Source organism: Heloderma suspectum, chromosome 13 (assembly GCF_057233095.1).
Source record: "Heloderma suspectum isolate Gila_16-S chromosome 13, 16-S_ref, whole genome shotgun sequence".
Lineage (NCBI taxonomy): Eukaryota > Metazoa > Chordata > Lepidosauria > Squamata > Helodermatidae > Heloderma > Heloderma suspectum.
Window position 1 is genome coordinate 24,166,988 of NC_139470.1, and position 16,419 is coordinate 24,183,406.

General features: G+C 42.9%; 1 protein-coding gene across 3 annotated transcripts in view; it reads right to left on the reverse strand.

Annotated features, from left to right (window-relative positions):
* Positions 1–5,392: 5,392 nt before the first annotated feature.
* TAOK3 (TAO kinase 3) overlaps positions 5,393–16,419 on the reverse strand; it is a 143,448-nt gene continuing 132,421 nt past the window's right edge. For all 3 annotated transcript variants that reach the window (XM_084820464.1, XM_084820463.1, XM_084820466.1), the window contains exons 18-21: positions 15,209–15,448; positions 14,151–14,363; positions 12,450–12,632; positions 5,393–6,388 (exon numbers count right to left, since the gene is read on the reverse strand). In XM_084820464.1, the coding sequence (XP_084676590.1) occupies positions 6,227–6,388; positions 12,450–12,632; positions 14,151–14,363; positions 15,209–15,448 (798 nt within the window). In that variant the 3' untranslated portion in view covers positions 5,393–6,226. The remainder of the gene's footprint in view (positions 6,389–12,449; positions 12,633–14,150; positions 14,364–15,208; positions 15,449–16,419) is intronic.

Here is a 16,419-nt window from a genome sequence, read left to right on the forward strand (position 1 = left end):
AATCATAGAATAGTAGGGTTGGAAGGGGCCTACAAGGCCATCAATGCAGGAATCCAAGTCAGAGCATCCCTGACAGATGGCTGTCCAGCCTCATCTTGAACGCCTCCAGTGTGGGAGAGCCCTCCACCTCCCTAGGTCATGGGTTCCATTGTCGTATTGCTCTAACAGTCAGGAAGTTTTTCCTGATGTTCAGCCAGAATCTGGCTTCCTGTAACTTGAGCCCATTATTCCATGTCCTGTACTCTGGGATGATCGACTTGGATTCCTGCATTGAGCAGGGGGTTGGACTCGATGGTCTTGTGGGCCCCTTGCAACCCTTGGAAATTCTATGATTTCCTAAGAATGTCTCTGAGCCCTACATGTGTTCCAGGAGCATTCATGGGAAAAAGATGGGAGCAGGTAGTGGCCCCCACTTTGCTTTGAAATGATCCCAGCTGCGAGTAGGAAACTTTATTTAAAAACACACACAACAGTGGGAGGGGTAGGGCACCCTGGCAGGCTTCAATAAAGGTGTCTGAGGGCACACAGGTGCCCATGGGCACCACGTTGCCTACCCCTGACTTAGGGAAAATAAAGCCAGTTGAGAAAGAGGGCAATGTAAATGAAGCCATTTGAGAAAGATGGCAGTGGAAAGAGTGGATAAACAGTTTGCAGTCATTTCTTTAAAAAAGAAAAGAAAAAAGCCCACATTAAAAGTGGCCCCTTTTCAGCACTGCCCAAAAAACATTCTCCTCCCTAAAAGAACACATCATTTGGGCCATTTACATTACATTCTTGTCCAATGCAGGATTTCCCGGCTACGTGTGGTTGCTCTATGAACAGCTACAGGAACTGGCCCAATCCTGAATAACCTCATTGCTGCCAAGTGTGAACATGTCTGATCCTCATCCTTCCGCAAGAAGTACAAGCTGGGTGCCCCTCTGGCAGGTGTGTGCTATCAGGCCAGGTGGGACAACTATGTACCAGAGATTTATGAGCAACTGCATGTAAAAGAACCTGGTGTGTGAATTGCACTGCAAGTCTTTGAATAAAGAAATGTCTTTGAATAAAGAAAATTAAACAAAAGGAAAATATTGTGCTGGCTTTCTCTTTGTACTGCTTTTGTAGCTACCTGCAGGGTACCAAAAATGACCAAAATATTCTCAGACATGGACCGTCTTCTATTGCACAAATCTGAACGGAAGAACCATAGAAGCAGTCCTACTGGATCAGACCAAAGGCCAACCTAGTCCAACATTCTGTTCGCACAGTGGCCAACCAGAGGCCCATGGGAAGCCCACAATAGCCCTCTCCTGCTCATGCTGCCCAGCAACTAGCAATGAGAGGTATACAGCTTCTAGACCTGGAGATAATGTACAACCACCCTGACTGGGAGCCATTGATAGCCTTATCCTCTATGCATCTGTCTAATCCCCTTTCAAAGCTGTCCAAGTTTGTGGCCATCACTACATTTTGTGGTAGCAAATTTCAGAGTTTAACTATGTGCTGTATGAAGAAGTCTTTCCTTTTATCTCTCCTGAATCTCCCACTATACATCTTCATGGGATGACAGTATAATGAAAAACCTCTCGCTCCACAAGCATGGCTGAATACACAGGGATCCAAACCTAGACTTCGACGAGCTAAGCACTCACAGCCCTTGGATTCAACACACAAATCTGTCAGTTTCGCTTTGTCTTGCATTCAAATTCTTAAAATCTCAAGGTTTCTCCCCCATCTCGTATACAAGAAAATTTGTGAATGCTGGCAAATTCGTATCAAAAAATGAATCAAGCAAAAGTCTTACGTATTCTGTCTTCACTGATCCCGAATTCCCTACAGACTTGTATTTAGAACATCTTACTCTTTTCCTATGCACTGCCAGCTATTTTTGTGTTTCAAGCATTTCATATCACTGATCCCGAAGGTGGCAGTCTGGAAGTACTCTTTCTCTTTGTGGGGTGGGCGTCCTGCTTGTGTGCTGGTTCTGGAACATGCAACAGTTGACTCTTGTGTCTTCTACACACACAGTTTCTAGGCTGAGTTTCTTTTACCTCTTTTAATGCTTTAGGGTGGGTTTTTTTGTCTCTTCAGAACCCACCTATCTATATCTATATTGTACAGTCCTTAGCCTTTCCTTAGAGCCCCCAGAAGCGGTTGAACAATTCCCATAATCAGCCACCACGGCCAAGGATGATGGGAGCTGTAGTCCAACAGGCTGGCATAAATGGTGGAGCTTGAAGCAGCAGGCATTGCAAAGACAGCTTCCTCTTATTGATTCAATTTATATCCTGCCTTTTTTCCTCTTGCAAGGAACCCAGGACGGCTTACATTATCCTCCTCCTCCTCTCCAGTTTATCCTTGCAACAACAACCCTGTGAGGTAGGTTGGGCTGAGAGTCTGTGACTGGCCCAAAGTCACCCAGTGAGCTTCCATGGCTCTTCCTTAGGGATTCTGGAGAAATTTGAAATGGACTCCAATGAGCTCAGATTTCTAAGAGTCCGAGTTGCAGAATCCGCTGTGGAACGGCCCCCCCGCAGGCCGTGTGGTGCCTGCGGACTTTCGGCTGTTTTTTTTTCTGTCCTGAAATTTACGCATATTTGTTCATAGAAAAATGCGCAAGTTTCTCCTGAATGGAATGGGGGACAGTACGCTAAATGTTACTTGGTAAGGTAAATGTAAAATGTTATGAAACCTCTTACGAGATTATTTGCGTATTTTTCCCTATGACGGGAAAAAACGGGCATCCTGCTCTTCCTCCAGCAACGGACACCCCGAGCCCTGTTGGCTTTAAGATTTGGAGGAAGAGGATGCCTTCTATCCAAGGGCCTGCCTGCCCACTTCCTTTTCCAGCTTCACAAACACCACATCAGCTCGTTTTTCTTCACAATACTGGTGTGACCCTGTCCTGTGTAGCGCCCTGGGTGGGTTTGAGGCCCACCTAATAAGTGGGAGGGCCTCCCACCCCACTTCACATATGACACAGCAGGCTGCCTTATACCGAGTCAGATCTCTGGTCAGCTTTCCAGGGTTTTAGTCAGAGTTTTTCCCTAGCCGAACCTGGAGCTTGAACCTGGAACCTTTTGCACGCAAAGCATGTGCGCTGCCAACTAAACTAGGGTCCTTCCCCTCAACTTTGAGCAGAGGTATAAAAACAAAACTAGGATGCAGCTATGCCAGATCTCCAGAGCGCGAAAACTCTTGCACAGGAGCACCGTTACGCTATCTTTCTTAGAAGCGAAGTGAAAACAGTGCCCTTTATCATCCCCTAGAACAACAGTTCAAAAGTAAGACACCTAGTAGGGAAAAAATGAAGGCATGGAAAGAGGGAATCTCAAGATGGGATGCAACAGAGGGAGAGGATTCCCTAGTACATACCTGGCTCTTGGCAGAACTGGAACAGTAGTGTTGTGTTTCCTTATGGGGACTGGATGGTTCCTCCCCTAGACATTATAGCCAGTGGGTAAATTGCGCCTCTGTTGCTTTGCCGTCTCCCTTCTTCCTCCACCAAGTGACTATTCACTTGTAGTCATCAAATTGTGAGAATCAAGTGGAGTGAGATTTAAGCTAGTCCTATGTTAGGCAAACACTTTAGAAGTTCTAGCCCAAGCTCGCACAATGCAAAAAAAAATCATTTGGTGCCTTTACGTTTATCTTAATAACAATAACAATAATTATTGCAATGATAACACAAGCTGCAAGAAATGTCACAGAGGCATTCTGGCCCAAGGTGTCTGTGGAGTTGTTGGCTACATAAACCAATAGATGGAAAGTAGTTCTTAAGCAGTGGAACTGAAAATCACTTTTGAGAACTGAGAAACACATAATTGTGCCAGGCTTGAAACCTTAAAGTTCCCTCAAGGTCCCTTTGGATGGAATAGTGAGGTAAAAAATGGAGATTAACAAACACGCACAGAGAAGAAGCCACTGCAAGCAAAATATATCTGAATTAAAAGTGTTAACCACAGAATGTTGCTGTGTCCAAGACATCCCCCATGGCCCTCAACAAATGCCTTTTGGAACTGTGAGAGTGAAGACAGATGCAATATATGAAAGAGAACTCACAACTGTTCCCTTGGCTCTGGTTTGAGTCCAGCTTCATCCCAGCTTGGTAATTTGAACGATAGATCTACATACCAACAAACTGAATGCTAGTTCAGCTGCCAGTCTTGTCCTTCTTTCCATGCTGCAGGTGAGCTGCTTGTCTTTTAATTTACCCTTAAAGCATCACACCAGCGATGGCTTCATCCACAATAACAACATTAACAATGACAACAAAAACATTTAAAAGTAACATTTCTTTAGTGGGATGGGTGTTCCTTGGTGACCTCTCAGGTGCCAGCCAGTGAGCACCATCCACACCCAATTTCTGAGGCAGTCTTGCAGGACTGTTCCACCCTGCTGCCCCTTGCTCTGCCACTCCTGAGCCTGGAAAGCAAAGGTACTTTTGGAGTGAACACAGTGAAGGATGTGAATATTGTATCTGTCTTCATCTTAACAGACTTTCAAAAGTGTGTTTCTGAGCACCAATACAGGCATTTTAATTGCATCTATGCAATCTTGAGCACATTACACAATATAAACCCTTTGCACAAACAATTCCTAATTTCCCCTCCCCACACTTGCCCTCCAGTTCAAAGTGGAGGACTCCATGAAATCTCAGCTGTTGATCTGCGTGCATTGTGGCGTTCTGGCACCTAGCACAAAGAAGAGAACCTGTGTTGCCAGTGTCGCATCCATGTTGCATCCACGTGTTGCTGGATGCAAGAAGAGCTAGACAGCTACTCAAACCTCCTCCTTGGCTGACTGGAGTCAGGGATGGTGCAGAGAAAGAGCTGCTCCCCCTGCTACAATGAGACAGCAAGGCTTCGTGAGCAACGCTTTTATTTACAAATATAATTAAAAGCTCTGACAGTTATCATGCTCTTCCTTTGAATGTGAAAAAGATGTGTGTGTGTCTGTGTGTGTGTGTGTGCGCGCGTGTTTTAAAGTGCATGCAAAAGAAGTAAAGACTTTTTTAAACCTTTTTTATTGTAAGAAAATACACAGTTTGAAAGTGTGAATAATGCAATATTTATGACCAAGATTATCGGGGACAGGAAGAGGGGAACGTGGGAGTGGGGAACCAAAGGTGGAGGATGGGTTATAGGGAGGGGGGGAAGAGGAGGAAAGATCAAGGTGATGTAACTGAGAGACAGTGTTAAACTCCAAAGACTGACTTGGAAAAGAGGCAGGGGGGAGGGGTGGTGTGGTCTGGAGTGGGGTGGGGGACAAGGAGGCAGGTAGTAAAAAAACTTCTGATCAGAGAAACAGTTAAAATACAATATGAAAATAAGTAAATTTCTCCTTAAATTTCCTTCTATACACAAAATACACAATTTGACAAGGCCCAATTTGTGCTCCTGGGATCCTCTGGGCTCCTTTTTTTTTTTTAAGTGTATTCACATCCTCTGCTACAGCAGAAAATGATTATGATACAATCAAGAATGTGCCAAAGACCATGGCCAAAAAACCCACCTGGACTGGCCCGGCCCTTTTCAAAAAAATCACGCTCTCCCTCTTTCCCAACCCCCCGCCCTTCCCGCCCCCGCCCCTAAAGTAATAATATGTCCACCACTGATATGTACAGCACAATTCAGAATTCATATTTTCTGTAAAATGTATCAAATTTCTCGATCTCTTAATAAAATTTTTATTATTTTTTATTTAATTATTCCTGATGAATAAATACCAAAAAAAGAAATAATAATAATAAAATTAAAAACTAAAAGTTATGCAGCAGCTGATTAAGGTAAGGCTGCGATATCCATCTCTCTCCCCCTGGGGATTCAACTTCTTTTTAAATTTTGTATTTTTTTTTGCTTGTATTTTCATTGGTTGGTGGCAAAAAATGAGTGATTGCTCGAAAGCAAACATACATCCACTTTTTTTTTTTGAATCATTAGAATTGTCTCCAAAGTTTTCACTGAAACATATTTTTTTCCGTAAAAAAATCATTGCACAGAGACATCAATAACACTATGAGATTCAAGAGACTGAGTGCCGAGACCGGTCCAGCTCTGGAACACAACACCTGGCGGGAAGGGGGGCCCCTGATGGAGTAAGAATATACAGGCACTAAGTCCGACGTGATGTCAGTAAGAGAGACAGAAAGAGAGAGAGCACACCCGTTAACATGGGGGGAATGTTGGGATTTGAGATATTTTTTTGTTTGCAATTTTTTTTTAATGGCAAAAGAAATTTAATCTCATCTGTAGTCCTCCTTAGGAAATTCTAATGTGACCAAATTTCCGAAGCCCATTCGAAGGCTCTCCATGTCAAAAGTTTCAATCTCTCGCTCTTGCCTTTCCAACAGAATCTTTATCCTCTCGCTGCGCTCCTTCTGCAGGGCGGCCAGCTCCTCTTCAATCTGAAACGGCAGAGGGAGGCAGACCTTCACTCAGCATGCTGCAAACTCACAATGGTGCTTGGTATGAGCCAGAGGTCAGCGCAGGTGGCTGGCTGGAACCCCAAACCCAGAGGGCAGATCTAGATAAGGGCATTTCCAGCCCTGCATCTCTCTTTAATGCTAATGCATAGGGCGTGGGGAGTGGTCGCAGGGGAAACAGGTGAGTAGGAGAAAGAGGTTCTTTCTCTTCATACATCCCACCCCATGGTAATTTTTAATTAATTCCTTCCCACCCCACCCCACCCCATCCCCCGCAGATTGCAAGTACATGCAGTTTGAGGGGCATGGGGGAAGCCCCTTGTTGTTGATAATCTGTGTGCATGGGAGGGGTCAGCACCCCTTATATCCACCAATTGTTCCATGCAAGTCCCCCCATCTTTACCATCAGCTGCCAAGGGTTTGGGAACGTATGTTTGCTGAGAAAATGTCTAGTTCTGCCTTTATCTGAAGGCACAAACTGAAGCATATGTTGCATTAGCACCCACAGACTATTGTGGGTGGAGTGGAGCCACCCCTCATCAGTAACAACAGCCAGCCCTTTACTTCTGAGACTGTAGGGGACCTGGCCTCAGGAACACAGGGGACTTCTAAGTAAGAGTGAGCCCCAGCATCTCTTGTTTTAGAAGGTAAGCACTGAAAAATGACCCAATCTGAGAGAAACAGACCCCTCTACCACCAACACAGCAGGCTGCAGGTGACCATTTTTTGGGTCTGTGCATCTGGACCACCCACTCCATAATGTAGTACTTCCCAAATGTATTAACTATGGAAGAATTGTATCTTGCTCCTCATAACGTGAGCCAAAAGTTGAGTATAAACACAGCTCATGTTTGGAATGTACATATGACGACATACTATAGTAAATATTATTAGAGATGTAGAATTTTGAAAAACGTTGAAGCCATGGTGAAAAGAACACAGGTTTTCCAGAAATAAATGGAAATTTGGGGGGAAATGGAAAAAAAACTAGGCAATACTTATTTTTTAGCACTCTTTACAGATATAAAGTCACTTTGCTATTTAAAGAACATAAAATGTATTATGTATAACTTGGTTTTCTCATAAAATTATCATTAAAATTAAAAACATTTAGAAGTAAATGGTAAATTTGTAATTATTGTCTGAATAAACTATACTGTGAAATTTAATATACCTAACATGGTAATTTTATGAGCAAACCAAGTTATGCATAATATATTTTAGGTTCCTATTTTATATCTGACTAGAGGGAACTTCAGCAAGTAGCTTCAGAAATATCTGAAACATCCTAGAAACCAGAAGAAGCAGAAGAGCTGGAGGCAGAGGAAGACTGGTGTACAGCATCTGTTCCTGTTTGTGAGGAACTGGTTAGGGTGGACATTAGGGAAATCTGGTCCGAAGGAAAAGCTGTTGAGAGATTATTTAGCTGGGAAAGACTGTCTTACCTATTAGGAATGTAACCAAACATATTTAATGTAAGTACTTTAAAGCAATCTCAAACTATTATTTGAAGGGTGACATTTTATTTCCTTTTGTAAATAAATCTTCTTAATAAACGTCTTAATTTTTGTTCATTTTCAAAGGTCATTTCTAGCGGTGGTATCAAGTCATAAGAACCAGGCTACTGAGTCTTTTTTAAGTATAGAGGGTTTATTTTGGTTGCAGCAGTGAAAGGTTTTATAGCCAGGGCAGCATTCCCTAACAGTGAAGTCTAATTGGGAACTTAAAAATGGTGGCAGTGAATTCCATAGATCTAAACCTCAGTTTTTGTTTTTAAGAAACATAGGTGGAATAATCTGCCTGTTGTTCCATCACAGGTGGTGGCAGAGGCGGGATAACCTACAGTGTTTCTCTCACATGTGGTTTGTAGAACTACATTTATTGAGAGCTACAGCATCTAACTAGAACAAGCCCTGAAATACAGGGCTCTGCAGAACAAAACACAAATTGTCAAGAAGGCACATTTTCTTCACGTATATGGTAACTTTAGTCACATGTTGGGAAACGGAATGTGACTTGGAGCAGCCCTAAACATCTGTCTGAAAAAGCTACATTAGATCAATAGTTTTAATAAAGAATGGAAGAACTAGGAATCCTACACAGAGGATTTTTTTAAAAAAATCCTCCCCCTCCACCTAGTACCTCCTTTATATCTCTAGTCTTTTATAAAAACCTTCCCATTGCATAGTTTTTAGAAATCATTTTGAGGGAGTAAGGGCCAGGCAGTAATATATGAACACCTTGCCAGATGGGTGGCTAATAAATCTAATAAACAAACAAACAAAACATTTTATTCATAATTCTAAAAGAAAATATTTCATAATCCAAAATTATTAAGTTTTTAGGGAAAAAACCAAAAAGGATCCTGGGGAAATAACGTTTTCCCAAATTTTCCCTGGGCCCTCTCATCGCTATTTATTAGTTCTAACGAAGTGCATGAGATTTGTTTCGGTCACCAAAGCAGCTCACGTGTAACCACTTGTAAGAGAATTGTACCATATACATAACTAGTACTCTATTACACTGTAAATGAAGCACTTCTGGAACCACTCCATTTGGGGTAGACCACTGGCAGTTTGCTTAACACTGTGGATCAGGTGGACTTTCCAGTATAACACCTGTCCATTCACTCTGGCAAATGTTGTTGTTGTTGTTGTTGTTGTTATTATTATTATTATTACTATATTTATATCCCGCCTTTTCCCCAATACTGGTACTCAAGGCGGCCAGGGATACATATATACTAGTGAGGAATTCTGACTTCCTGATGCATTCCAATACATCATCAATGCTATTTCCCCCTTCCATCACTGGTATTTAATCAAGTACATGGGGCATCTGGTCAGAAACCCACCTGTCTGTCTCTACCCAGAAATGAACACAGGAATTTGTTCAGAGATTAACTATTTACTCTAGGCAAGCCATACCTAAACCCAAAGACCCAAAGTCCTAGCTGGTTTGCTATATTCTTCTTCTCATCATAAAACTCCAGTAAAATTTCTGAAAATTTTGAAACCATGGAAAAAAACCCCATTTTTTCCTGGAAAAAAAGGGGGGGGGGAATTTGGGGAAAGTTGAAAAATACTTATTTTTTCACGCTCTTTACAGATCTAAAGTCACTTTGTTGCTACAGTACAGCCTTCCCCAACCTGTTGCCCTCCAAATGTTTTGGATTTCATCTCTCATCAGCCCCAGGCAGCATGGCCAATGGTCAGGAATGCTGGATGTTTTAGTGCAAACTTCTGGAGGGCACCAGGTTGGGGAATGCTGCTTTAGGAACATAAATTATATGATGTATAACTTGGTTTGCTCATAAAACTATAATTAAAATTTAAAACTTAAAGTAAATTTAAGTTAGTAAATTTGTAATCACTGCTTCAATAAACTATACTTGGAGGTGGAGGAAGGCTTGCGTACAGCATCTGTTCCTGTTTGTAAGGATGTTTAGGGTAATTCCTAAACCTGTTCCTGTTTGTGGGGTGCAGTTTAGGAAATCTGATCTAAAGGAAAATCTATTGAGATTTTATTTAGATGGGAAAGACGCCATTTAGGAATGGTAAGCAACCATATTTAATTTAAGAACCTTTAAACAATCTCAACCTATTATTTGAAGAATGACATTTTATTCACTTTTGTAAATAATTTCTATTAATGACCATTGTATTTTTTGTTCATTCTGAAAGGTCATCTTTAGTGGTGGTGTCAATTCCATGCCTATGCTATACAAACCAGGCTGAGTTTCTTTTAGGTAGAGAGGGTTTATTCAAGTGGCAGCAGTTAGCTGAGGCAGCATTGCCTAGTGGTGAGGTCTAATTGAGAACTTTGTTTTACAACTGCGGCAGTGAGTTCTATAGACTCAAGCTACAAGTTAATTTACAAAAAAAGCAACATAGGTGGGATAACCCACATGCTGTTGTGCCGCATCTGGTGGCAAAAGTGGAATAACCTATGGTGTTTCTTTCACATGAGGGTTTTAGATTAGAACTACATTAATTGATTGCTACAACATCTAACCAGAACAAGCTCAGAAACACAGGACTCTATAGAATAAAACCCAAACTTTCAAGAATGTACATTTTCTTCCCCATTATGATATGGCGATTCTATTCACATGCTGGGAAACTGAGCATGACTTGGAGCAGCCCTAAATGTCTATCAATAAAAGATATATTAGATCAATAATTTTAATAAGGAATGGAAGAAATAACTATGCTGGGAATCTTACAGACAAGATTTAAAAATATGTATTTCTCCCCATGGGTTCAGTATTTCCAGAAATTTTACATCTCTAGTCTTTCTATAAAAGTTATCTTATCACATGGTTTTTAGGCATCATTTGTGGGAGTAAAAGCTGGGTAACAATATATAGACACCCTGTCTTAAATACTTTATTCATCATTCTAAAAGACAATATTTGATAATCCAAAGCTGTTCAATTTTTCCAATTTTTCAGAAAAAAACCCAAAACAGTCCTCGGAAAACAACAACTTTATTTTCCTGAATTTTTCAGTTTTTTTTCTGGGCCTTCACATCTCTAATGATGATCAAAGTAAAAATATCCTGGAGGAGATTTCTTCTTTATGTCATCTGTTGAGCACTCACTCCGAAGAATGACAACTGCTAGTCTCAAGCTTGACCTTACATGGATGCTTTTTACTGTCAACTGTGGGATCATAGGAGGCTGCCTGATACCAAATCTTGAAAGGCTGTCCCAGAGAGGAAGGCCAGGATCTCTTCTCGATCATCCCAGAGTGCAGGACACGGAATCATGGGCTCAAGTTACAGGAAGCCAGATTCCGGCTGAACATAAGGAAAAACTTCCTGACCGTTAGAGCAATACGACAATGGAACCCATTCCCTAGGGAGGCGGTGGGCTCTCCCACACTGGAGGCGTTCAAGACGAGGCTGGACAGCCGTCTGCCAGGGATGCTCTGACTTGGATTCCTGCACTGAGCAGGGGGCTGGACTCGATGGCTTGTCGGCCCCTTCCAGCCCTACTGTTCTGTGATTCTAAATCAGGCCACTCATCCATCTGGCTCAGCAGCACATACACGGACTGGCAGTGTCTCTCCAGTGTTTCAGAGAGGGGTTTACCCCAACCCTACAGATTGAAACTGGGACATTTTGCTGCAAATCATGTGCTCTGCCACATAACTATGCTCTTTTTTTCAGCTTATCCTCCCTTTGAAAACTTCCACAGAAGGCTAGGGCCAGTCAGAAGACCACTGCCCCAGTCCTGGGCAGTTTTATTGCACTGCTGAACTGTTCTTTCCAGTCTTCATTTTAAAATTACCATCCTAAGCTTAAAATCATGGTTCTTTGAGTTCTTCTTCGCATAGAGAACCTTCTTTTCTGCCTTTTAGGTATCTTCTGCCATCCCAAATCACCTTTTCCTTTTTGAGGGCTTGACTAGGCTTCAATGGCAGACCTGGGTCTGGGAAACCAGGTTGCCACCAAGCAACTAAAAAAAGAGGCCACAATTTGGGAGTAGTGGTGGGCTACGGGGTAGAATCATTAACCTGCTCCCCATAACCCCCTCTCACTACTATTGCATAGTCAATAGCTAAATGAATTTAATGGGCACTAAAGACTCAAAAGATACTTGCTTATATGAGTGTTGATGGCTGGTGGCTACTATGACTGGATATGCACACCCTGTTTGGGTAGAGGGCCAGAGAGAAACAGTTTGCAGTCCGGAATGCAGCCAGAAAAGAAGGCAGAAATCAAACTTATTTTGTTGCAGCTGGCTGGGGAGGAGGAGACTTGTCAGGGTGGGGGTCCAAAGGTAAGCTGCTTTGGGGAAACTGATGTTGTTTTGAAGATCAGTGCTGTCTGTCAGAATGCCTGCCTGCATTCCTATGCTCAATTAGTACATACAGAGATATTATAAAAGCACTGCAAGGCCCCAGTACTCTCTTCACAAGGAAGTGATCCTGTAAAAGGCTGCTCCCTTGAACTCCCTTTTTGTTTAACTGTATGTCACCACTAGCTCTTCTCTGCCATCTTGATGAGTTCTGGCAATACTCTCTCACCGTCGCCATACCTTTTGCTCAAGATGTGCCCTACGCAACGACACCCTCTGTTCCAGCTTCTGGAGTTCCCGCTCGTGCTGTGCTTCCGTCTGCATCTTGATTTTGCTCTGGTAGGCATTGAGCAGCTCCATCTCTTGCTGAAGCTGCAGCCGCAGGGCCTGGCATTCCGCTTCCTGAGCCTCGTCTAGCCGCAGCTGAAAAAAATATTTGAGAATAAGGGGGCGTTCTAGTCCAATTGTAGCACGCACTAGAGTGGGCTATAACTGCATCATGCAAATATTCAAGGAAAAAAATATGAAAATCTGTTAAGGGTGAAGTTACGACAGGAGATTAGAGCACAGGTAGATGCCAAAAAAGGAAGAAAATGCAAAATATGGAGCAAATGCTGAGCTAAGTGGCCAACACACAGGCTTTCACTATGCATTGCAATGTGAAGTAGTAGAAGCTGGATTGGCTCACAGCCTCTAAGTGTCCCTTCATGCCAACGCCCCTCCTGTTCCTCTGAACAAAGTTTGTCCCCAGCCTGCCTTCTCCCTGGTCATTCCTTTCTTCAACTCTTAACATCCATTTTCCCTTTCTTTTCCTCCCACTCCACTGTCCACCCTGCCTCATTCAGCCATTCTGGCTCCAACCACTATCTCATGTGGCTCAGCACTCCTGTTTCTTCATACACATGCACTTGCTTCTCCTTCCTTTCACCTTGTGTGGAGTTTAAAAAATAACACCCACTTCCCTTGCATTGTAGCTAGTCCCTACTTTCCTCAATTTCATGTCTTCTTTCCCTGCCTCCTTCTCACACATTCTTGCACCTCAGTTGACTACAGACTCTGTTCTCTTTCCCTTGACCATCCTGTTCACACAGCTACTTCTGCCCCTAGAACCACTGCTAGGTTTTAACCTGAGCAAAACTGACTTCTAACTTAACAACACATATATAGAGGGCTTTCAAGTACTCAAAGTGCATCACATGCATTATCTAGCTGTAATCTTTACAACAAATATGTAAGGCAAGTCAGTATTATTATCCCCCATAATGCAGATGGAGCTGCTGAGGCTGAGAGAGAGTGACTTGCCTAACACTGCTGAGTGAGTTCATGACAGAGGAAAGATCCAAAGTTCCTGATTTGGAGCTCAGTCTCTAAATCACTAAGTTACTACAGATCACACTCTGTCTACCACCATTCCTTGTTGCCTGCTTTGTTCTCCCATCACGTGGAATGTTTGTAAACATTCCAAGACATCACATTAGCTTGGCTAATAGATGCTTTCCTCATCCCATCAATCCATGCATAACAATAGTCTCTGTCTGTCTTTCTTTCTTTCTTTCTTTCTTTCTTTCTTTCTTTCTTTCTTTCTTTCTTTCTACAGCAGGGCAAAACCTTTTTTTAGGACCAACCAAACTATCACAAAACAGTGAGCAAGCTTCAAATTTTCCAGAAATCTCTATCAGGCTGGATGCTAAGCAAAATGGAATAATAGAGTTGAAAGGCACCTTGGCAGTCAGCTAGCCCAGCCCACTGCTCCATAGAGGATCTGCAAAGCAGGATGCATCCCTGAAAGATGGCTGTCCAGCTTCTGCTTATACACCTCCAGTGAACTTCAATATTTATTTAATTTGGGGCCCTTTTTAGACTACAAGCTGCTTTTAGGAGGGCCCCGCTTCCTTGAAAGAATGAACATTGTTAGACTCTGAAGCCAAGAGCTGCCCTCACCGCTTGCGATGCCATCATCTCATTGATGCTCTGCTCATACTGCTCAGCCAGGATGGCAAGTTTCCTTGTCTGCTCGTCCTTTAGGCTCTTCAGAATAGTTTTGTGCTCACTCTTTGGAGTCACTTCCAGCTGGTGGTTCTTGAGTGCTTTATACTGCTTGGTTTGCACTTTGCATGTATCCTGGAACTGCTTCTTGATCTGCATTTCCATGGCCTGTAGTGAAAGGCAACAACTCAGTATGAGTTTATAAGTTACCATTTGTGTGTGTATACGTACACACACATACATGATTTTTTAACACTAAGAATTGCACAGTATTCCTGCAGAAAATGCAACATTCCTGTAATGGATAAATCATGGCTAATAAATCTGTCTGCTGGTAGCTTCCCTTGGCTCTAATATCAGAGTGGCTGGAGACATGTTACAGCTTTTTAGAGAGTTCAAGATGGACTGAAAAAGGGATTGTTGTTTGTGTGTGAACACTCATTCAGCTTTTGCCTCTAGTAAATGGGTCTTACTTGTTTTGGTACCATTTCAAAAGCTGCAAAACCTCTTTGACCAGAGGTGACAGGGGGCTCCATGGAAAACTAGGCTTTCCCCCCAATAAAATTAAAGTCTGTCTCCAGTCAGCATTCCATAATTTCATCTATTTGCAACATTTTTGTGAGAAAGCCATAAAACATTAAGAGTTCCAGTACTTCACCATTTGGCCGCCATATTTAATCTTGCTGTGCATACTAAGTTTATAACTAATTCCAAACAACAATTCTCCGGTTTTCCCTTGAAATCACATAGAAGAATGGTTACTGGATCCTAGGGAAGGTAATTGTATATGACATCTATTATAACGATGGAACTATTGAGCCCTGTAATTCTTTTGTGGGTAATAAATATATACAGAGGCCCCAAATGGTGGAATGCGTGTGCAAACAGTCCCACACACATATGGACTTATTAAGAGGGCACGGTGATGAAGGTCAGATAACCAAGCTTACACTAACCTAGCGTACACCACTATCATCTTTCCAGCTCGACTGTTACCCTTGCCTATTTACTACCTTCAGGTTTTTGGGCTGCTGCCGCAGTTCCATGACGTGCTTCCTATGCAGCTCCCGCTCCCGCCGCTTGTTGTACTCCAGCTGGTTCTCAAGCTCAGTCTGGTGCTGCAGCCGGATCAAGTCCATACGTAGCTTCTGCAACGTGTGCAGCTGCCTATATTCTAGCTCCCGCGTCGACTCATCGTGCCGGATTAGCATGGCGTGCTCCATCTCTTTCTGGGTTCTCTTCTTGTTTAGCTCCTGCACAGTGTAAGAAAAAAAACCTGTGAGGTGCAAATCCGAAGCAAGGTAGCAAACCCCAACCTCTCACACACAGTAAAAGTGGCAAGTAGTGTCCAAAGCAGGGCTCCTGACAGAGTCGGCCCTGCTTAAGAATGGCCTTGCTGGATTGAACCAAGGTCCATTTAATCCTGCATCTTGCTACCAAGAGCAGCCAGTCAAGTACCTCGGGGAGCCCATAAGTGGGCTACGAAGTTGCTGGCTTTCCAGTGTTTGTCCCTAGAAGAACTTTTAGCTATGTTCTAATAGCAGCGGTAGACCTCTCCTCCTCCTCTTTTTGAAAAGCCACCTAAGATAGTGGACTTCGCCACATCTTGTGGTAGCAAACTCCATACATTTATTGCACCTTCTGTGAAGAGGTACTTTTGTTGATTGTGCCGAACCTACTGCAAATTTGCTTTGGGGTGAGTGGGCGGGTGCTTACAGTGTTTCAAAACAAACCTGCTCATTCATTTCCAAGATGCCCAGAAATCTTTTATCTTGTGTACTTCTGCAAATTGCCCAGCAGGCGGCAACCAGGAGTGACATGAGCGCAGCTTTACAGTCTGGAGACCTGTGACTCTGGACACTTTCCATTGGAGAACAGAGGTTTCTTCCTACTCCAAACCTGGGTTCTTTTTTCTTTTCTTTTTTTTTTTTTTACTATACAGATGTGGTTGAAGAAGCATTTTAAATACAATTAATAGGACCCATCAATGTGGCTGTCTAATCAGAACGGGGATAGGGAACCTGTGGCCTTCCATATGCTGAAGGTGCTAGTCGTGTGTGTGTGTGTGCGCGCGCGCGCGTGTTAAACACATACAGTAGCATTCTCTCATCTCCAGCCAGATTCCTGCTCCTGACCTTTGTTCCACCACTCTCAGCCATCTAAAGCGCGCCTGCTCCCTTAAAGATTCCACCTTTTCTCCCTTATGCCTTTGTACAACACCGTT